The following is a 23,185-nucleotide window of genomic DNA, read 5'->3' as shown; positions in this document are numbered from 1 at the left end:
TATGAGTTGATTCTACTACATTGCACATATGCAAACAATAATTGGAGTCGTGTACAGTCCCATTGATGTTGAAAAAGGCAATATTCACTCTCCCTGCTGAGAAAAAATCTATGGTGGATCTGCTGGTCCTTATTAAGTGCAGGCCAATATCACTATTTCTTTTTCCAGTAAAAATACTTGAGCACTTTGTAAGTAGGAATCTGTCCTGGTATCTGGAAGACCATTCTCTCTTAGAGGAACAGTTTGGTTTTAAACCAGGGCATGGTACTGAGTCGGCCCTTCTCCTTGTCACGTACGAACTCGAATTGAGGGTGGACAGTGGCCAGTCCATGGTTCTCATATTGCTCGATCTGACAGCCTCCTTTGATATGATCAACAACAAAACTCTCCCGGCTAGATTAGCCTCGATTGGAGTTAGTGGGTATGGAAGTGAATAAACTCCTACCTTTCAGATAGATTCCAGGCAGTTGTCTTGCCTCCTTACCGGTCTGTCTTTAAAGCTATACAACATGGAGTTCCACAGGGTTCGGCACTCAGCCCTATCCTCTTTAATTCTTAATGAGGACACTCATTACTCAAAACGTATAATATCTGGCTGGGTAACTATGCTGAGAATACTCAGCTGATTGTGTCCATCAATATTAACTAGCAGGATATTGTTGATGCCTTTCAGAACAGTTAACTGCTGACAGACATTGTTACCTGGATAAATAATTCAATAGGAAAGAATATATTGCTTAATGTAGACCCTACATAAAATATACAAGTCCAAAAACACATTTATTGAAAGTACTATAACCATTAAAATTAATGTTAACAAACTAATAATAATAATAATAATAATAATAATAATAATAATAATAATAATAATAATAATAATAATAATAACAATAACAATATATATACAATATACTATTATAATATAACATATATAATTCATAATTATATAATTATATAAAACCAATAATGATATAAAATCAATATTATGAAAACTATTGAAGTCTAAGAATATTAAATATACTATTCCCACTCAAGTTTATGCAACAGTAGAGAAAGAGTTGGCTTTGAGAGGGAATAGATTTACTATTCCTACACCAGTTACTGCAATAATGGGGAAAGTGTTGGATTACGTAGAAGTTAAATTTAATATTGCCATTCGAGTGTAAGGAACAGTAGGAAAAGCGTTAGACTTCAGAGTATTTATATTTACTATTTCCACTCCAAACAGCGCAACATTAGGAAAGGCGTTGGCTTTCAGAGGGGTAAAATGTACCAATCCCACTCCAAACAGCCCAACAGTAGGGAAGGTGTTAAACTTTGAAGGGGTAAAATTTACTATTCTGCTCCACATAACCCAACAGTAGGGAAACCTTTGGACTTTGGAGGGGTTGAATTTACGATTCTTACTCCAAACAGGGAAAACATTGGATTTCAAAGGGATAAAATGTACTATTACCACTCCAGTCTGCGCAACAGTAGGGGAAGTGTTGGGCTTTTCAGGGGTAAATTGTACTATTCCCACTCCAGTCTTTGCAACACAGTGGTGTAGCAAGGGGGGACCACGAGTTTTAGGGGTGGCTGCCTCCTCCAGCTCTTACCTGCTGTCTCCGGACGGTCAGAATTACACCCGCTCTAAAATCGGCTGCCACAGGGTGGCAAACGGAACGGCTAGCTCGCCAGGAACCCCACGCTCTTCTCTCCAACCGCCACGGGGCAGCAAACTCGGGGGCCACCATGAGCGGCCAAACGGCTTGCTACGCCACTGGTGCAACAGAGGGAAATCATTGGAATTCAGAGGGGGAAATGTACTGTTCCCACTCCAAACAGTGCAACAGTATGGAAAATGTTGAATTGCAAAAGAGGCCATTTAACTATTGCTACTACAGTCCAAGCAAGAACAGGGAAAGGACTTCACTTCAAACATATTACATATATGAGTAACCCTCATAAATGTAAACACATATTCAACACTTAATATAAAAATATGAACATAAAAATATCAATATGTGTTATGAAAACTAAAAATAATTTTACTATTAAAAAAATATTTAATCAACACTTAATAATACATTGTTAATTAATGAATATTTATTTAACTTCCCACCTCGGACTCCTACAAACCTAGCACCCTGCAACTAAACTATAAATAAAATAAATAAGTATTCCACAAATTGTATAATTAAAAAGCTATTATTTTCCACCCTATACTCATATGAATATAACAGCCAACAAATAATGTATAACAAACATAAATCATTTTCACATAATTTACATATTGCATATCACTCATATATTGAAATCAAAATAATGAAATGATTTTTAATTAACCTAATTAACTTCCTACATTATCCCCTACAAACTCAACAACGAGCTGCAACACTATTGCTATTAAAAATTAAATGAACAACATCTAAATCACTTAACATTCCAAGCCATATTTTAAAAGCAATTAATAACAATTATGTAAGCTATAATAACACGTCAAATTAATATATCAACTAAAACACATTAAAATAATTAAAAAAACACTATTGCTAACCACTATATTACTGAAAACCATATTAAAATCGTCATGATTATTTAAAATGATATTATTTACCTCATAAACAATATTCTTGACAACGATGTTTGTGCAACACGAGATTTAATTTCAAATGTTTTTCTCGCCTATTTTTTAACTCTAAATTTTGTCTAAACACCGATGCTACAGTGTTGTTTTGAGCCATGACTGAGCTCCCACACAGACAAATAATCTGACTTCCATTAGGTGAACTGGAGGTGGGAGGAATAACTATTTTACCCTTGATAGATCGTTTAAGCAGCAAGGCTTTTTCGTCTGAGAAACCGAAATACAGCTATGAAAGTAAGGAATGTAAAAGGCCGTCAAAGTACGAGTTGAAAAGGTAATAATTTAGGGCCGGATGTAGGTCGGTCGGTAACGGCCGAAAATCGGTATTTTCGGCCGTTACCGACCGAGATTCACAAAATGGTATGTAGGGCCACATATTTTACAGATTCGGTAAATTTACCGATCGGTAAATTTACCGAATTTGTAAAATACCGAATCAGGGGCCAGATGTAGGTAGGCATTTACCGGTCGGTAACGGCCGAATTCAGCCGTTACTGACCGGTAAATGCAATTTGAGATGTAGGGCCCTGTATTTTACAGAATTGGTAAATTTACCGATCGGTAAATTTACCGAATCTGTAAAATACCGAATCGGTATTTTTTCCGATTCTGTAAAATTGATATGTAGGTGGGACTCTTCTGAGTCCCACAAGCATTACAGAATCGGTATTTTACCATCAAATACTATTTGATGGTAAAATACCGATTCTGGTGTGCATGCACATGTGTGCATGCACACCTGTGCCATATGACAGGCAGACCTGCCCTTAGGGCAGGTATGCCTGCCACATGGCCCCCGAACCTTTTTTGGGGGTGCTAGAGGGTGTCAAAGTGACACCCCCTGCACCCTTGTCAGAATCGGTATTTACCGATTCGGTAAATACCGACCGGTAATGCCCCATTCATTCCTATGGGCTTCAAAGCCCATAGGAATGAATGGGGCATTACCGGTCGGTATTTACCGAATCGGTAAATACAGATATTTACTGATTCGGTAAAAGGAACATCTGGATGTTCCTACATATCCACCCCTCAGATTTACCGATTTTTAATTACCGAATCGGTAAAATTCGGTAATTAAAAATCGGTAAATCTCATTTACCTACATCTGGCCCCAGTATTTTTACCGATTCGGTAAATACCGACCGGTAATGCCCCATTCATTCCTATGGGCTTCAAAGCCCATAAGAATGAATGGGCATTACCGGTCGGTATTTACCGAATCGGTAAATACAGATATTTACCGATTCGGTAAAAGGAACATCTGGATGTTCCTACATATCCACCCCTTAGATTTACCGATTTTTAATTACCGAATCGGTAGAATTCGGTAATTAAAAATCGGTAAATCTATTTTACCTACATCTGGGCCTTAATAACTAAAACGATCTAAACATAAAGGAAACCTGCTTTAGGGATCAAAAGTTATAGCAAAAATGATTGTATTTGCTTCCGATCAAAACTGTTATTTTCTATTCTAATGACCAGACATTTCCACGTAACGTCCACCAGAAAACAGCAGTGGGTTCACTTTTGGCATGATAAGAAATGCTTTTATGTGCTAACCTAGGAGAGAAAATAATTTCTTTAACAATACTTTTTCAAAAAGTAAATGTTCTGCTCATGCACAACAGGATAGGTTTTTGTTTAATGTTACCTTAATAGAAAATGATTAGACCTTCATGATTGGTTTCTCGGAAACAGTCAAAGGACCAATTACAACACGTTCCTTTGTAACAGCACAAGCTCCCATTGTGTACAACCTATTTTACAAGTGGAAACAGGCAAAATGCACCTTTAGAACCAGTCTATTGCTTTTCTACGAAGTAGAGATACATTCCCCTGTCTCCAGGAGTTCTTACAATCTCCAGGATAGATATTCCACATGGCAAACAGGCTACAGTGGCAGAACCAGGGTCACAATGTTATTCGGGGTCAGCAACATTCTAGCTCCTCTGACACTTGGCATAACTTTCCAATCCAAGACAGATCTGGAGACAGGGCATAATTATTACTGGCGGTCTCAGAGAGGTCCACCATGCCGCCAACCCACTCTGGCACCGCCAAAGTCAATAAAAGCAGCTTGTTAGGGTATGACTTTGAAAGACTCTGGCAAGCAGTTCTTTGGCGGTCCCAATGACAGCGTCAAAAAGCAGTTCCTGCAGGGCATGGAGTGTCATGCCCTGCAGGAACTAGGGGTGCATGCAGACAGGGGTGCGCAACATGTGCCCCCCTGCATTCACCCCATGGCGCAGACGCACAATGGGGCACTTGATTCACACCGCCATGAAAAGTGTGGTGGTGAAGAAACTCGTAATAGGCTTGGCGGGCCGCAGCAGCCCCACCAAGTATATTGCTGCCCAAGACCGCCGCAACACCTCCAGGGATCAAATTCCATTGTGTTCCGACTGCCCAAGTTGTAATCAGGCGGCCAGACCCCCGGCGGGACCCACACCAACTTCATGGCTATGGCGGTCCTGTGGAGTGCCGTAGTCCTAATAAGGCCTGTCAGACAGATAGGAATTCTTCCAGAAGCATGCCAGCAAATCTTCATATCTTTTTGAGTCTAGTCAGCTTTCTTTTGGCATTGGGTACAGGAAGGTAAAGGTAAAGGTAAAACAAGTCTGTTATTGGTGAAGTCCCTTGAAAATAAAACTATTTATATATTCTCTACCTACGATTGTAAACAAACAGACCTAGTTCCTTTTTGAGGGACATGGCTTCATGAAAAAGCTACCCCAGAGTCCCTTTCCTCACAGAAAGGCAACACAGCAGAACTTCACTGACCTTCCTTCTCCCCAGGCCATTTCCAAGGCCAGCCAATTTAATCTTACTAGTGAACAACCTCTCAGGCCCATCTTTCCTTTCTACCAAGCTCTCAGGGGTTATGCTGTTCTGAAGAAGGATTCCCATTTCCAAAGCTCACAGTGTTGTGAGTTTCCTTTCACAAAGGTATGTGGCCTCTTGTAACAAATGTCCCTTCATTCCTGAACTCTTTGTGAGACTTCATTGGGTCCAGGAGACATTAGGAGCAAAAAGTGATAGTGAGCATAGAGTAGAAAAGAAGCAAACACCTTTGCACAATTACACTCACCAGACAAGAAGTACTATTCAAGAGCCATAAATATAGCCAACTCATTGGCCTCTATCCTCTTCACCTTGTGCTGGAGGATATTGTCCTTCTCAATGTTCGACTTGGCCTACTGTGCAGGGTCACCCCTGAACCTTTTGCCTTTGTCCCCCCTATTTTTGCTGAATTCATTTTTGTTGGCCTTAGGACTCTGTGCAGTTTACCACTGCAAACTAGTGCCAAAGTGCCTGTGCTCACTTCCCTAAAGATGGTCAATCAATCAATCAATCATGGCACTTGTATAGCGCGCTACTCACCCGGAAGGGTCTCAAGGCGCTTGGGGAAGGGGTCTGCTACTGCTCGAACAACCAGGTTTTGAGTTGTCTCCTGAAGGCGAGGTGGTCCTGGGTCAGCCGAAGGTGGATGGGGAGGGAGTTCCATGTCTTGGCCGCCAGGTAGGAGAAGGATCTGCCTCCGGCGGTGGCTCTTCGGATGCATGGTACGGCGGCGAGGGCGAGGCTGGCAGACCGTAGCTGGCGGATGGGCGTGTGGAAGGTCAGGCGGTCTTTGAGGTACTTAGGGCCCAGGTCGTGGAGAGATTTGTGCGCGTGGGTGAGGAGCCTGAACGTGATCCTCTTGTTGACTGGGAGCCAGTGCAGGTCCCTCAGGTGCCCGGAGATGTGGTTGAGTCGGGGGATGTCCAGGATGAGCCGGGCGGAGGCGTTCTGGATGCGTTGGAGTCTTTTCTGTAGCTTGGCTGTGGTTCCGGCGTAGAGGGTGTTTCCGTAGTCCAGTCGGCTGGTGACGAGGGCCTGGGTGACCGTCTTCCTGGTTTCGGTCGGGATCCATCGGAAGATCTTGCGGAGCATGCGGAGCGTGTGAAAGCATGAAGAGGAGACGGCGTTGACTTGTCTGATCATCGAGAGGGAGGAGTCCAGGATGAATCCCAGGTTGCGTGCGTGGTCTGTAGGCTTGGGGGCGGTGCCAAGGGCTGGGGGCCACCAGGAGTTGTCCCAGGCAGAGGGTGATGGTCCCAGGATGAGGACTTCCGTCTTGTCTGAGTTCAGTTTCAGGCGGCTGTTCTTCCTCCACTCGGCGGCATCTTTCATCCCTTCGTGGAGGCTGGTTCTGGCGGTGTCGGGGTCTCTGGTGAGGAAGAGGATCAGCTGGGTGTCGTTGGCGTAGGAGATGATATTGAGGTTGTGTTGGTGTGCGATGGTGGCGAGAGGTCTCATGTAGACGTTGAAGAGGGTGGGGCTGAGTGATGAACCTTGCGGGACGCCGCAGATGACTTCGGTGGCCTCGGATCGAATCGGGGGGAGGCGGACTCTCTGTGTTCTTCCGGCGAGGAACGAGATGATCCACTTCAGTGCCTTCTCTTGGATGCCGGTGTTGCTGAGGCGTTGGACTAGGGTGCGGTGGCAGACAGTGTCGAACTCTGCGGAGAGGTCCAGGAGGATGAGTGCCGCTGTTTCCCCGTTGTCGAGAAAGGGCTCGGATGTCTTCGGTGGCTGTGATGAGGGCGGTCTCGGTGCTGTGGTTGGCTCTGAAACCGGACTGCGAGGGGTCGAGGGATCCATTCATCTCAAGGAAGGCGGCAAGTTGTCTGTTGGCGATCTTCTCAGTGACTTTGGCAGGAAAAGGGAGGAGCGAGATGGGGCGGAAGTTTTTGAGGTCGGTGGGGTCCGCTGTTGGTTTCTTCCGTAGGGCGCTGAGCTCGGCGTGCTTCTAGCTCTCCCGGAAGGTGGCGGTGTCGAAGGAGGTGTTAATGACGTCTCGGAGTTGGGGTGCGATGGTGGAGTCGGCCTTGTTGAAGACGTGGTGGGGGCAGGGGTCAGTCGGAGATCCGGAGTGGATGGTGTTCCTCGCGCGGGCTGTGTCTTCAGTGGTCACCGTAGTCCAGGTGCGGAGGGTGGCGGTGGGGTGCGTTGGTTCGACGGTTGGGTGCGTGGATGGTGCGCCGAAGCTGTTGTGGATGTCGGCAATCTTGCGGTAGAAGAATGAGGAGAGGGAGTCGCAGAGATCTTGTGAAGGGGTGATGTTGTTGTTGCCGGTGCTGGGGTTGGAGAACTCCTTGACAATGCTGAAGAGTTCCTTGCTGTTGGTGGCGTTGTTGTCCAGTCGATCCTTCAGTGATTTCTTCTTGGTGGTGCGGATGAGCTGGTGGTGCTTGCCGGTTGCGTGTTTGACGGCGGTCATGTTGTCAGTGGTCCGGTCGATGAGCCAGGCTTTCTCGAGGGTGCGGCAGGTCTTCTTGGAGTCTTTGAGTTCGTCTGTGAACCAGGGGGCCTTCTTGCTTATGGGTTTGCTGGGATGGTTCTTCAGTGGTGCGAGGTCGTCAGCGCAGGCGGTCAGCCACTGCGTGAAGTTGCAGGCTGCTTCGTTGGGGTCCAGTGTGCTAGCAGGTGGGTTCTGGCTGAGGGAGGTGGTGAGCTGGTCGGCGGTGATCTTGCTCCAGCTTCTGTGTGGGACCTGTTGCAGGTGGCGGTGAGTGGTGGTTTTTCTGAAGCTGAAGTGGACGCAGCTGTGGTCGGTCATGTGAAGTCCGGTGGAGTGGCTGAAGGCAATATGCTTGCTGGATGAGAAGACGGGATCAAGCGTGTGGCCGGCGTAGTGGGTTGGGGTGTTGACCAGTTGCTTGAGTCCGAGGTTGGCGAGGTGGTCCAGCAGGGTGACGGTGTTGCGGTCCTTGTTGTTCTCCAGGTGGAAGTTGAGGTCCCCTAGGAGGATGTAGTCGGCGGAAGGGAGGGCGTGTGGGCTGATGAAGTCCGTGATGTCTTCGCTGAATTGTGCGCGTGGTCCCGGGGGTCTGTAGATGAGGGTAAAATTGTCTTACACCTAATTGCCACATATAATTTACTTATATGTCCCTTGTAGAGTGGTATATCATATACCCAGGGCATGTAAATTAATTGCTACTAGTGGGTCTGCAGCACTTATTTTGCCACCCATATAGGTAGCCCCTTAAAACATGTCCCAAGCCTGCCATTGCAGCCCAAATGCAGTTTTAAACTGCAATTCGACTAGGAAATATAACCCCCTTGGCAAATCTTAAACTCCCCTTTTATTGCGTATAAGTCACCCCTAAGGTAGGCAATAGGTAGCCCATAGGGCGGAGTGCATTGTTATTAAAAGGTTGGGCATTTACTTTCAGGGTGTACATGTACTGGTAGTAAAAAATACCTACATTCGTTTTCACTACTGTGAGGCCGACCTGTCCTATAGGAAAACTTGGGGCTGCCTTCTTACATCTAATAAGTGCTAACATTTGATTGGGAACAGATAAGCCTTTCGTGTTTGGTATCTTGAAATTGTAATTAAAAACCCTCTTTAATAGTACAGTCGGATTTCAAGTTACAATTTTGAAAATGCCATCTGGTGCCTGCAGCCTGTCTTGGGTCACAAGACTGGGTGTAGTTGGTAGTAGCAGCCCGTGGAGGGAGTTCCGTGGGGCGGTGAGGTGGGGTGAAGGAGGTTCAGAGTGGGGGGGTAAGAAACTCCGGAATTTGGATGAACGGAGGTAAGTAAACACTTAAATAAATAAAATAAATGTTGTTACGCGCGCTGCATCGCGAAATGTGATGCAGCGCGCGCAACGAAATTCGGTTAATTCATTTAAATGTTTACTTACCTCCGTTCATCCTTATTCCGGTGTTTACTACCCCCGACCCTGCCCCTCGCCACCCCGCCTCACCACCCCACGGAACTCCCTCCTTGGGCCGCTACTGGTAGTTGGCAGATGGACTTTGTGAATTCCTCGCAGACAGTTATAAAAGAGGTGTTGGTGTGCCTGAAAGGGCCATCTGCTTGCAGGATGGGGAGGCTGGGCTGGCCTGAGCACAGCCTCACTTGCAACTGAATATGCTGTGCCCTGCCTTCACACAACAGACTTGTCACTCCTGCTTTATTCATGCAGACAGCTTGGAGCCAGGGCAGCTGAGTCAGGAAACTCCAGGCTCCTCAAAGGGAATTCTCTACCTACTGTGCTTCTCTGCTGCCTGTTGGCTTGCATGCTGAGAAGGAACGCTGGACCAGCACCCTTCAACCCAGGCTAAGTGACTTAGAGAAAATATCAGCTGAACTCTAGTTCTGAGCTACAGGGACATTCTGAGATCCAGAGGTTCCCCGCTGCCTGGACCTGCAACTGGACCAGCCTGACCTCACCTTGCCTCTGCTAGAGTGAGCTCCTGACACTCAAGTGTCACCCCTCAGATCTTGGGCCCTTGGTGTGGCCTCAGTTGCACTCTCCTGAGGCTTTTGGGCTCTTTATGAACACACCCATTCTGATGTTCGGATGTTGCCACCAACGCCGCCGGCCAATGCAAAGTTCTGGCCAACCCGACTCATCACAATACAGCCACACCAACAACATCCAACAGCGGGTGTTTTGCCCTTTGTGCCACAGTCCCTGGTGACTGCCAATGTGAAGCTTCAGCGACGACTGTCTGCGACACCTAGCCTGCTGTTCATGCTACTTTGAAGGCCATCCACAATGCTCTCTCCTTCTACTGCTAAAGGAACTCTTTGCGTTAGACTGACACCATAACTCTTTCAGCTGGACTAACCTCATGGACAATCTGAAACTGTGACTTTCCCCGGTCTCACTTGGCCAGATGGTTGTAAGTGGCCATTTGTGTTTTTTGGCTTTCGTTTCTCTTAAATCTTTAAAATTGCATATCTCTGGGTTCTACTGATTGGATTTTTGTCATTTTGGTGTCCACAATGTTTTCATTTTCTAAATTGGTGTCAGATTATTTTGTCTGTTTTTACATTTTTACTATATGCATGCTACTTACTTTACACATTGCCTCTAAATTAAGCCTGACTGCTTTTGTGTAAGCTACCAGAGGGTTAAGCACTAGTAAATTAGGACTTTTTTGTAGTTTACCCTTGTAAAGATTGTGGCTGTTGTTTTAATAGGGATGACCCCTCACTTAAACCAAGAACCCAGTTTCTCACACACAAGATCAGGAATTTCCTCCAAGATGCAGCCCACTCCAATGATGAGGATGAGTATCCTCATTGAAGAGGAGAATAATATTGTAGTAAACTTTGTAGATGACCACTACAGAGAACTACACAGTCTGCCTTCAAACACCTTTGGTGAAACAGAGAAGACAGCCATGTAGAAGTAGATCCCAGATAGTGTGAATGCTTTGGGGTCGATCTACACATATTGGGAAACATCAAGACAAAATGGCAGGATGAGAGAAGGCAAGTAAAGGATACGTTTGCCAAGTCAGAAATGGCAATGCCTATGTCTTTTGTCAGACCCATATCACATTTCCATCTCTCTCCACTCCGCAGCCATATTCTATGTACCCTGACTTACTGTACGGCCAGCCTGTTTTAGGGAACCAAAAAGTCAAGTCAGGTAAAATGAACATCCTCTGCATTTCAGTTGTATTCTGACTCTGATCACATGTCACCCTGTACACAAGCTGTGTCTTCACCCATAGGCCTAAAATCCACACATGTCAGTGCCACACACCCGTAAAACATGTACAGATATGTACACATCCAATGCATGCACATCAAAAGCAGCACCACCTCCACCTGTACCAGGGTTGCAGTCATGATTGTCACCACCCCACTTCCTTGTCATTTATTAAATTGTACTCTTTTTTCCTAAATTAGTGTGGGATTGTATGTTTCACTTCGATGGCTGTGGAACCTATATTCATCACTACCCTAACTGTATCCAGCCTGCATGTGTCAGCACAATGTTCCACACAGATAGAACAGGTGACAATGAAAGAGCCTTTTAAATATACATTATTATCATTTAGAATGTCTTGGGGATCATAGGATGATGAGATGGGTGGATGGAGTAGTGTCCATCTGGATAGTGGAAGACACTACCTCAACCATTTCAAGGGTACTCCACCTGTCAAATTTAGAGATGACTTCCAGCCTAGCAGTAATCTCCATATATTGAATGGAACAGACACCAAGGCAGTTCTTTTAAAAGTACTAAAGGTTTGGTTGATGGCTGCCATCAGTTTTGATGGCCTCCACCAAATGTTTGACAGTTTTTTTTCAGAAACAAAACTCCCACAGCAGGAGATTGTTTCTGAAAAACAAAAAACTATTGACCCCTACACCCTAGGAGGTTTCTCCAAGGGTGTGGGAGTCATTATTATGTTTTTACATGTCCCTCACAGCCAAGTTTTTCCAGGCAGTAAGAGACAGAAAATAAATTAATTACACCATCCAACCTAAATAGGATGGATGGTGTAATTTCCTTCTCCGACGGCTCCTACTCTCTTGTGCCATTGGGGGAAGTATTCCATCAACGGAGGCAACAGGAGATCCAGCAACAGAATACTTAAGGTCTGCACAACTCTACCCTGTGCACCAGACTCTGAATCAGGCACTTAATATCCCTATGCCTAAAAAGGGAAAAAAGTGTAACAATGCGGTCCTGTTTTAAAGCACTCTAATGCTTTTGGACAAGTTTTGCACTGGAAAGAACTGCAAAAAAATGAATAATAATTGTCTCCTTTTTGAGCCATGTGCTGGTATCCCTCAGCCACTTGCAAGTACCTCCACTCCAGCTCTTGCTGCCATATGCACTGGGCACTCACACTAGGTAGATGATAGCCCTTTGTAAGTCAATATCCCTATCAATCAGTAAGCATCCCTGCATGTCTTCTTCAGTACACATTTGATTGAATTGTATGAATGTATAGTATAGCTTTGAGGTATCACTTCAGACTAATCCATGACACACAAAGCTATGGGTTATAGGTAAGTACATTTTATACATCCACCCACTCATTGTACCTATGTTCCTATCTCTAACATGATAGCATATGTATTTTGTCACTGTGCCTACCATTGTGTCAGGTGATATGAAAATATGCCTCACATTGCCCTCATCGTAACTGTAGGGGCCCTACACACCATGGCTCTATAGATGTTCTATGACTTCATACACTGACATGTCTCCACACTTTCATACTGATGTGTCTTGTTAAATATTAAATATGACTTTCATGAATGTGTCCTTCACCGCAGCTCCGGTAACGCAAAGTCCCTTTGTGGCCACACTGCAGCCTAGCCATCAGGTTGTGTCAGGGGACAATCTACACCTGTGGTCTCACACCACAACAAGGGGACCAGGGGAACGGGAGGAAGAAAGGGCTGTCAGCATTTGCATCCTCCCTTTATATACCATAAACACCAAAACCAAATGTGACCATTCACGGAAGGACTAGATGGGGTGGTACCTCATCCATTTTGTGGAGACTTACCCATTTTGTGGGGATCTTCATGTCCGTGTTTAGTCTCCATCCTATACAAGACCCGGTAATTACTGAGAATTGAAAAGTATTGTGAAACAACGAAGCATGGTACTGATGGAGCGAGGTACAGAAGATTTTGTGTATACCCCTTTCAGATCAATCAGCCCCATAACAAAGTAAATATATTCTGTGGGTGTCATGCTTCATTATCGGCCAGCCACAGACCCCAGATAAAAACCTGGTGATGAATGGGTTTCCGGTGATTAAGGGGAGTGCTTCTCTGGGGGTATAAACATTTCTTATCTAGTGCATGATCATGAGAACCCCTGGGACCTTTTCCTAAGGTATTCCCTTTAATTCAAGGAGTACCAAAGAAATCGTTAAAAACAAATCTTGTGCTTGAGAGTAGTTAATATCCCTGGCATCTGGTGGGATCACATGTTTCAGTCTGCATGACAACCGCTGAACAGGGTCCCTGGCTTTCATCAGTACCAAGATCTTCATCGTCTTAACTCCATTCTGTAGCCACTTGCATATATCCATCGCATGCATCCAGACAGAACCTATTAGCATTCTGGACGGTGTTCGCTGATTCTGTGAGGTATAGGTGGTCCTGTATTTGCATAAACGTAAAACACAAATTCAAAAGCAGAATTAGATATTTCTGAACACTGGACATGCAAAATTAAAAATAATAATGTAGAAGTAAAACCAAAAATCATGTCATCGCCTTTGATACATGCTGTTTGGACTATTGTGTCAATGTTTTCTCGCACATGGTTGGTACACACTGCAAACAACTGGAAGTCTGTGATTTTGCCCAAGTTCAATCCATGCCACAGTCAGTCATACATCTTTTCTTACATTAACCCAAACTACAAGGAGCTCGATGGAGGAGTTTGAGTGGAAACCCTTGCAGTCACACTCTATTAGTCAGGAGACAAAATGTGCGCTATAATCTGTATAGGTTTTCTCACAGGGGAAACCCAATAAACCCTTGTAGGCTTGGGCGATTAATGTTTCAAAACATGAAGTGCTACAAGGGACTTATTTAAAGTGCGTTAGCTCTTAGTTAGCGAGTGGTTTGTCAAAATCCACCCTATTGTATCAACAAGATATCAAATTAATTACAAAGCCACATAGATGCAAGGAAGGGCAGGTTAAAAAGAGAGCTAGAGAAGGTAAATTTGTTCAGAAATAAATTTTACTTGATAAAAAATGACAAGGGATGCAAACATAAATCAATTCAAGCAAAAGGGATCATGAACTAAGAAAGACAATCAATTTCTCTATAATTCTGAACCCAAAATATCAACTCCAAATGATTCAAACAAACAACCCAGATTTAACAATCAAACATGGTTGTGAGGTGGCGTCAAACAACTGCCTTAGAGGAGATGATAATCAGATGTCGACGTTTCGGTCTTGGTTGTTTTCATCAAAAAGACCATCATCAGGACGATGTTTTGTTTCTATGCTGTAAACAACTCCCTATATTAAAAATAAATCAATTGTTATTATAAACATATTAAAAACTAACTTAATTCATAATTTTGACAACCTAACAAAAGCTCTATTTGTAAAAAACAATTAAAAAATTGTAAAGGAAAGTATCAACCCCTTCCTAGTGATACCTCCCAGCAATTTAAAATTCAAATCAACAGTCAATGTGACTCAAAACAGAGTTAATCGGATTTGTAGGTATAGCAACCTAAGTACACCTAGTGAAGCAAACAAATTCATCATAAGGACCATTTCTCATATGTAATCCTTCATTTGCAAAAAAACTATTATTAGGGCATTGGCACAACAAATTAGATGATATACTGCTGTAAATGCAGTTCTAATCAAGTGCATCATAAAGACAGAACAATCATGTCTCAGACCCATTTCGGATTGTTGACTCAAAATAAATGCTCTATATTCAAGAAGAATATTTATACTTGTACTCTGACAACAAGTTGATAACATGATACAAGCAGAAAAATTCGATTTTGTCAACTCAAATCATGTTCTACTGTCTCTGTGTTGGGCATTGAAAATGCGCTCTGGGCATAGATAATTAACTGTGTCATACCAGAGAAATAATGAGAAGGGGCCGCAATAAGTTGTTCCGGCGGTCTGATGGAAAATCTACAGAGAGACAAACGTGAACCCAGTCAGTTTCTAAGTGATAATTCAATGATTTTAGAATAAAGGTGGAAGAAATAACAATTACCTTATCACTGGGCAGGTGGTGTTAAGATGATTCCGATAGTCCAGATCAGCTAATGTACTGGTTTTATCTGGAACCGATAGATATTGTATTAGGTCAATGGAAACGCATGGGAATGCTTTCTGACGCTGGTCTTAGTTAGAAAAATTGTAGTTTTAACACCAGCCAGATAATAAACAATACTACAGATTCTGGTGGTAAGACTAAACGATTTAAATTATAAAAAACTCCCAGGTAACCCAACATCGCAACTTGAAATTAAAATCAGAAACCTATCAGCTACAGGATTGAACAGTGGTTGGTTAAGTGAAAAGGAGGCAGCTTTTTTAATCAATAAAGCTCCCACAGTACCGGCAATATACATACTGCCCAAAATTCATAAAAACATAACCAGTCCACCTGGGCGCCCTATTGTGTCAGGGTGCAATTCTATCCTCAAGCCCCTGGCACAATATGCGGACTTTTTCATCCGCCCTTTTGCCACAGAGAAAGAGACCTATATAAGGGACACTATGGCAGTCATCAACAAAGTGGAAGGTATCCACTTTGATAGTGAAAATGAACTTTTAGTCAGTATGGACATCGAAAGTTTATACACAAATATCCCCCAGGAGGAAGTACTAAACATCTTATTTTCACTCTTGGAAAGTAGGGAAAGACCACATCAGGTTCCCTCTGATTTTATAATTGACTGCCTACGAATACCCCTTTGTGAAAACTTCTTCATTCATAAAAAGACCTTCTTTCAGCAACAGAAAGGAGTAGCCATGGGCGCAGTTTTCGCGCCCGATATAGCGAACATCTATGTTTCTAGTTTTGAAGACGCATTTGTTTATAGTTTGAACAACCCATTCGTAACCAACCTTAGATGTTGGTTACGTTATATAGATGATATTTTTTTCATTTGGCATGGGACCAGTACAGAATTACAGAATTTCCATAACTGGATTAACATACAAAACCCCAATCTTAAGTTTACTCTAGTTTCTGATAACTCGAGTATTGACTTCTTAGATATCACCATTAAAGTGACTGAAGAAAAGACCCTGTTCACGACCCTGTTTACCAAACCTACGGCAAAAAATACGCTGCTGAAATATGATAGCTGCCACCCTAAGGCTTTACGGGATGGTTTGCCCTTTGGGCAGTTTTTACGCCTTCGCAGGAATTGCACAAGAAGAGCGGATTATTTCAAGGAAGCAGCTATACTGAAACAGAAACTTTTCGCCCGGGGCTATCCCAACAGGCTTCTGAAACATTCGTTAAAACGAGCCTGGTATAATAATCGTGAATCACTGCTACAAGTTAAATCCAAAACTACAGAACCAAAGCTAGTGTGTGTCACAACTTTTGGGACTTCCACAAACTCCATTAAAAAAGTGATTTCTAAGAATTGGTCTTTACTCTCGGACCTACCTGAGTTTACAGAGAAGCCACTCTTTGCCTTCAAGAGAGCAAAAAATCTTAGAGATCGCTTAGTCCATGCATACAAGCATAAGAAAGACTCTAATCTTGTTGACAATATGCGACAACTAAGCCCCTTACAGGGACATTACAAATGTCAACATTGTCTGGCATGTAACACCACCTCTAACATTAAGCAATTTGAGCTTAATAACAAATGCTATAAGCTTATGAATTTCTCGAACTGCAACACGACCAACGTCGTGTATTGCATTGAATGCCCGTGTGGCAAGAGGTACTTCGGTAAAACAACACAACCTATCAAAAAAAGAATCCTACAACACCAATCTAGGATTCGCTGCCACACGGAAAATGCCCCTCTGGTTGAGCACTTTTCTCTTGCAAATCATACAGAGAATGATTTGCATTGGTGGGTTGTTGAAGTCATCAAACCCAATATCCGTCAACCCAATGTGGATCACCTTTTAACCATAAAGGAACAACGCTGGATTTGTCTTGCCGACTCGGTCAAAAAGGGTCTCAATTCTTATACAGAATGGCACGCGCTAGCATGCCTTAACTAAAATCAGGAAACAAACTTTAAATTTTGGATTCTTTTAGACATGTTAAGTAGAGATGTCCGTATAATGAATGCTTTTTCAGAATTAAACATGTATTTTGTGTGATCGTTTTTGTCATCATTAAATCAATCATTTTTCTGTCTCTGATTAATCCAGCCATATTCCCACTCTAAGATGGCCCCCATTTTTTCATGAATTGTCCATTGTTAGTTTCTAGATATCTTTTCCAGCTCCAACATGGCGGCCATTCTGAACGCGATTTACACGCGGTTTGCTAATTAACTGTACATATATGCCGTGTATTAGATTGACCTTCGAATCAATTTGGCTGCTCTTATAAAGCTTTTTTGTGACCACCTAGAGAGCATTTTTCTGATTTTCACCGTAACTCAAGTACTTCCGGGTCGGCGTGTATAAACATCCGCGACCATCAGCTCATTCGGTGTATTGCCACAAACCGAAGCTGACCGTACGGTGTTACCGGATTTTTGGACCAAGTAAGTACACCCAGAAATCAGGCGTCAGGCATTGCGCTTTAGTGTAATTTCTCTAGTCCCTGCAGGGTTGTTCTGAGACTCATTAAGCTCACTATTTTGATTTAAATCGTTTAGTCTTACCACCAGAATCTGTAGTATTGTTTATTATCTGGCTGGTGTTAAAACTACAATTTTTCTAACTAAGACCAGCGTCAGAAAGCATTCCCATGCGTTTCCATTGACCTAATACAATATCTATCGGTTCCAGATAAAACCAGTACATTAGCTGATCTGGACTATCGGAATCATCTTAACACCACCTGCCCAGTGATAAGGTAATTGTTATTTCTTCCACCTTTATTCTAAAATCATTGAATTATCACTTAGAAACTGACTGGGTTCACGTTTGTCTCTCTGTAGATTTTCCATCAGACCGCCGGAACAACTTATTGCGGCCCCTTCTCATTATTTCTCTGGTATGACACAGTTAATTATCTATGCCCAGAGCGCATTTTCAATGCCCAACACAGAGACAGTAGAACATGATTTGAGTTGACAAAATCGAATTTTTCTGCTTGTATCATGTTATCAACTTGTTGTCAGAGTACAAGTATAAATATTCTTCTTGAATATAGAGCATTTATTTTGAGTCAACAATCCGAAATGGGTCTGAGACATGATTGTTCTGTCTTTATGATGCACTTGATTAGAACTGCATTTACAGCAGTATATCATCTAATTTGTTGTGCCAATGCCCTAATAATAGTTTTTTTGCAAATGAAGGATTACATATGAGAAATGGTCCTTATGATGAATTTGTTTGCTTCACTAGGTGTACTTAGGTTGCTATACCTACAAATCCGATTAACTCTGTTTTGAGTCACATTGACTGTTGATTTGAATTTTAAATTGCTGGGAGGTATCACTAGGAAGGGGTTGATACTTTCCTTTACAATTTTTTAATTGTTTTTTACAAATAGAGCTTTTGTTAGGTTGTCAAAATTATGAATTAAGTTAGTTTTTAATATGTTTATAATAACAATTGATTTATTTTTAATATAGGGAGTTGTTTACAGCATAGAAACAAAACATCGTCCTGATGATGGTCTTTTTGATGAAAACAACCAAGACCGAAACGTCGACATCTGATTATCATCTCCTCTAAGGCAGTTGTTTGACGCCACCTCACAACCATGTTTGATTGTTAAATCTGGGTTGTTTGTTTGAATCATTTGGAGTTGATATTTTGGGTTCAGAATTATAGAGAAATTGATTGTCTTTCTTAGTTCATGATCCCTTTTGCTTGAATTGATTTATGTTTGCATCCCTTGTCATTTTTTATCAAGTAAAATTTATTTCTGAACAAATTTACCTTCTCTAGCTCTCTTTTTAACCTGCCCTTCCTTGCATCTATGTGGCTTTGTAATTAATTTGATATCTTGTTGATACAATAGGGTGGATTTTGACAAACCACTCGCTAACTAAGAGCTAACGCACTTTAAATAAGTCCCTTGTAGCACTTCATGTTTTGAAACATTAATCGCCCAAGCCTACAAGGGTTTATTGGGTTTCCCCTGTGAGAAAACGTATTTTGGCGCAGATTTCTTTCTGCTGCGGGTCACTTTTTGAAGTGGTGTTTTGTACGGTGAGACTGTTGTCTCCATAGCTTTTAGATTTTGTGTCAGTCGGCAACGTTCATGTCTGAAGCCGAGACACTAACCTACACAGATGAATACATTCAGAAAATCTCTTCAGGTCCATCATTATTAGGCAATAAAGGACCCGTAGTACCATTACCGTGTGAATCTGACTTAAATCAGTTGGAAAGATTGCGCAAAAAACTAGTTCGCACAGAGTTGCATGCTAAGTTTTTAACTGATTGCCTCAACGCCAATATTATACCTACTGGCCTTCAGATCAGAAACATCCCAATCATTTTCACTGAAGACGAAGACTTCAAATTACACTTTAGTTTTGCTTCCAATAAATGTTCACGCACCTGGATGGTGCTGAGCATAGAGACAGCCCTCAAACACATTAAAAATCTGGTCAAAGATATTGAAGCACTAGAGTTGAAAATTAATAGTGATTCCAGCATTGTAGATGCTAAAGCATTGTTGGATAAGATTTCACAGACTATTAAAGATTTCGAAATCTTTAATCAACAAAAAAAGACGTCTAAACTACAACTAGACATAAAAAGATATAATAAAGAAAGAACCTATCCTTATCTTAACAAAGATTTCTATCAACCACAAGGACAACAGCAAGGTTCCTTTCGTGGCAACCCTAGAAGGGTCACCTTTTCGGGTACTGATTCAGAGTCAGAAAACGAGGTTGGACCCGAATACCAACAAAGAGGGGCGCAAGAACAACCATCCACCTCGAGGCAACCTTTTTTAGGACAGGTCCAGAGAGGACAAGGCCAACCAGTCCGAGGCCAAGCGAGACAATCACGCAGAGGATGGGGCCGCAACAACTATACCCCAGGGTACAGACGGACCCGGAACCAGTACTACGAGTGGTAGAAGGAAATGTAAGTGTACCTATATTTAACCTTTCCTCTCACTCCCTTTCCACTGATGAAATTTTTGTTCTTTCGCAAGGATTATCTTTTGTCCCAACGTACAAAAATGAATTATTTATCACCAAATTAGAACTTTATAAGTTCTTTAGAACAGTGCGTCTCAAAAATTTTTTTGCGAATAAAGATTCGATTCAAATGGCCGATACAACTGGGCTACGTCCGATATCTAACTTCTTTCCGACCAATAATCTAATTGCTAAAGAAATTATAACATTCGAAAATGTTGTTCTGACTGAAATCGAACACCTTTTGAAACATCCCAAATGGGTTCCGTTCAATCTTAATAAGGCACAACAACAAGCCCTACTACATCTACAATCCCTCCCAGATACCATCATAAAACCTGCTGATAAGGGAGGTGGGATTGTGCTCTGGGATGAGAAAGCATACGACTCAGAACTAGAAACACAACTTTCAGTGGCGACCAATTATAAAAAACTCCCAGGTAACCCAACATCGCAACTTGAAATTAAAATCAGAAACCTATCAGCTACAGGATTGAACAGTGGTTGGTTAAGTGAAAAGGAGGCAGCTTTTTTAATCAATAAAGCTCCCACAGTACCGGCAATATACATACTGCCCAAAATTCATAAAAACATAACCAGTCCACCTGGGCGCCCTATTGTGTCAGGGTGCAATTCTATCCTCAAGCCCCTGGCACAATATGCGGACTTTTTCATCCGCCCTTTTGCCACAGAGAAAGAGACCTATATAAGGGACACTATGGCAGTCATCAACAAAGTGGAAGGTATCCACTTTGATAGTGAAAATGAACTTTTAGTCAGTATGGACATCGAAAGTTTATACACAAATATCCCCCAGGAGGAAGTACTAAACATCTTATTTTCACTCTTGGAAAGTAGGGAAAGACCACATCAGGTTCCCTCTGATTTTATAATTGACTGCCTACGAATACCCCTTTGTGAAAACTTCTTCATTCATAAAAAGACCTTCTTTCAGCAACAGAAAGGAGTAGCCATGGGCGCAGTTTTCGCGCCCGATATAGCGAACATCTATGTTTCTAGTTTTGAAGACGCATTTGTTTATAGTTTGAACAACCCATTCGTAACCAACCTTAGATGTTGGTTACGTTATATAGATGATATTTTTTTCATTTGGCATGGGACCAGTACAGAATTACAGAATTTCCATAACTGGATTAACATACAAAACCCCAATCTTAAGTTTACTCTAGTTTCTGATAACTCGAGTATTGACTTCTTAGATATCACCATTAAAGTGACTGAAGAAAAGACCCTGTTCACGACCCTGTTTACCAAACCTACGGCAAAAAATACGCTGCTGAAATATGATAGCTGCCACCCTAAGGCTTTACGGGATGGTTTGCCCTTTGGGCAGTTTTTACGCCTTCGCAGGAATTGCACAAGAAGAGCGGATTATTTCAAGGAAGCAGCTATACTGAAACAGAAACTTTTCGCCCGGGGCTATCCCAACAGGCTTCTGAAACATTCGTTAAAACGAGCCTGGTATAATAATCGTGAATCACTGCTACAAGTTAAATCCAAAACTACAGAACCAAAGCTAGTGTGTGTCACAACTTTTGGGACTTCCACAAACTCCATTAAAAAAGTGATTTCTAAGAATTGGTCTTTACTCTCGGACCTACCTGAGTTTACAGAGAAGCCACTCTTTGCCTTCAAGAGAGCAAAAAATCTTAGAGATCGCTTAGTCCATGCATACAAGCATAAGAAAGACTCTAATCTTGTTGACAATATGCGACAACTAAGCCCCTTACAGGGACATTACAAATGTCAACATTGTCTGGCATGTAACACCACCTCTAACATTAAGCAATTTGAGCTTAATAACAAATGCTATAAGCTTATGAATTTCTCGAACTGCAACACGACCAACGTCGTGTATTGCATTGAATGCCCGTGTGGCAAGAGGTACTTCGGTAAAACAACACAACCTATCAAAAAAAGAATCCTACAACACCAATCTAGGATTCGCTGCCACACGGAAAATGCCCCTCTGGTTGAGCACTTTTCTCTTGCAAATCATACAGAGAATGATTTGCATTGGTGGGTTGTTGAAGTCATCAAACCCAATATCCGTCAACCCAATGTGGATCACCTTTTAACCATAAAGGAACAACGCTGGATTTGTCTTGCCGACTCGGTCAAAAAGGGTCTCAATTCTTATACAGAATGGCACGCGCTAGCATGCCTTAACTAAAATCAGGAAACAAACTTTAAATTTTGGATTCTTTTAGACATGTTAAGTAGAGATGTCCGTATAATGAATGCTTTTTCAGAATTAAACATGTATTTTGTGTGATCGTTTTTGTCATCATTAAATCAATCATTTTTCTGTCTCTGATTAATCCAGCCATATTCCCACTCTAAGATGGCCCCCATTTTTTCATGAATTGTCCATTGTTAGTTTCTAGATATCTTTTCCAGCTCCAACATGGCGGCCATTCTGAACGCGATTTACACGCGGTTTGCTAATTAACTGTACATATATGCCGTGTATTAGATTGACCTTCGAATCAATTTGGCTGCTCTTATAAAGCTTTTTTGTGACCACCTAGAGAGCATTTTTCTGATTTTCACCGTAACTCAAGTACTTCCGGGTCGGCGTGTATAAACATCCGCGACCATCAGCTCATTCGGTGTATTGCCACAAACCGAAGCTGACCGTACGGTGTTACCGGATTTTTGGACCAAGTAAGTACACCCAGAAATCAGGCGTCAGGCATTGCGCTTTAGTGTAATTTCTCTAGTCCCTGCAGGGTTGTTCTGAGACTCATTAAGCTCACTATTTTGATTTAAATCGTTTAGTCTTACCACCAGAATCTGTAGTATTGTTTATTATCTGGCTGGTGTTAAAACTACAATTTTTCTAACTAAGACCAGCGTCAGAAAGCATTCCCATGCGTTTCCATTGACCTAATACAATATCTATCGGTTCCAGATAAAACCAGTACATTAGCTGATCTGGACTATCGGA

At 42.3% G+C, this 23,185-nt stretch overlaps 1 protein-coding gene across 1 annotated transcript in view; it reads right to left on the bottom strand.

Moving 5' to 3' along the window:
• LOC147724670 (uncharacterized) overlaps positions 1–12,995 on the bottom strand; it is a 56,715-nt gene extending 43,720 nt beyond the window's left edge. Inside the window, exon 1 of the mRNA XM_086918080.1 lies at positions 12,956–12,995. Within this exon, the coding sequence (XP_086774206.1) occupies positions 12,956–12,995 (40 nt within the window). The remainder of the gene's footprint in view (positions 1–12,955) is intronic.
• Between the last annotated feature and the right edge of the window lie 10,190 nt (positions 12,996–23,185).

Source organism: Lissotriton vulgaris, chromosome 4_1 (assembly GCF_964263255.1).
Source record: "Lissotriton vulgaris chromosome 4_1, aLisVul1.2, whole genome shotgun sequence".
NCBI classification, from domain to species: Eukaryota; Metazoa; Chordata; class Amphibia; order Caudata; family Salamandridae; genus Lissotriton; species Lissotriton vulgaris.
Note: the sequence above shows the minus strand (reverse complement) of the source record. Positions and strands in the feature narration are given on the sequence as shown.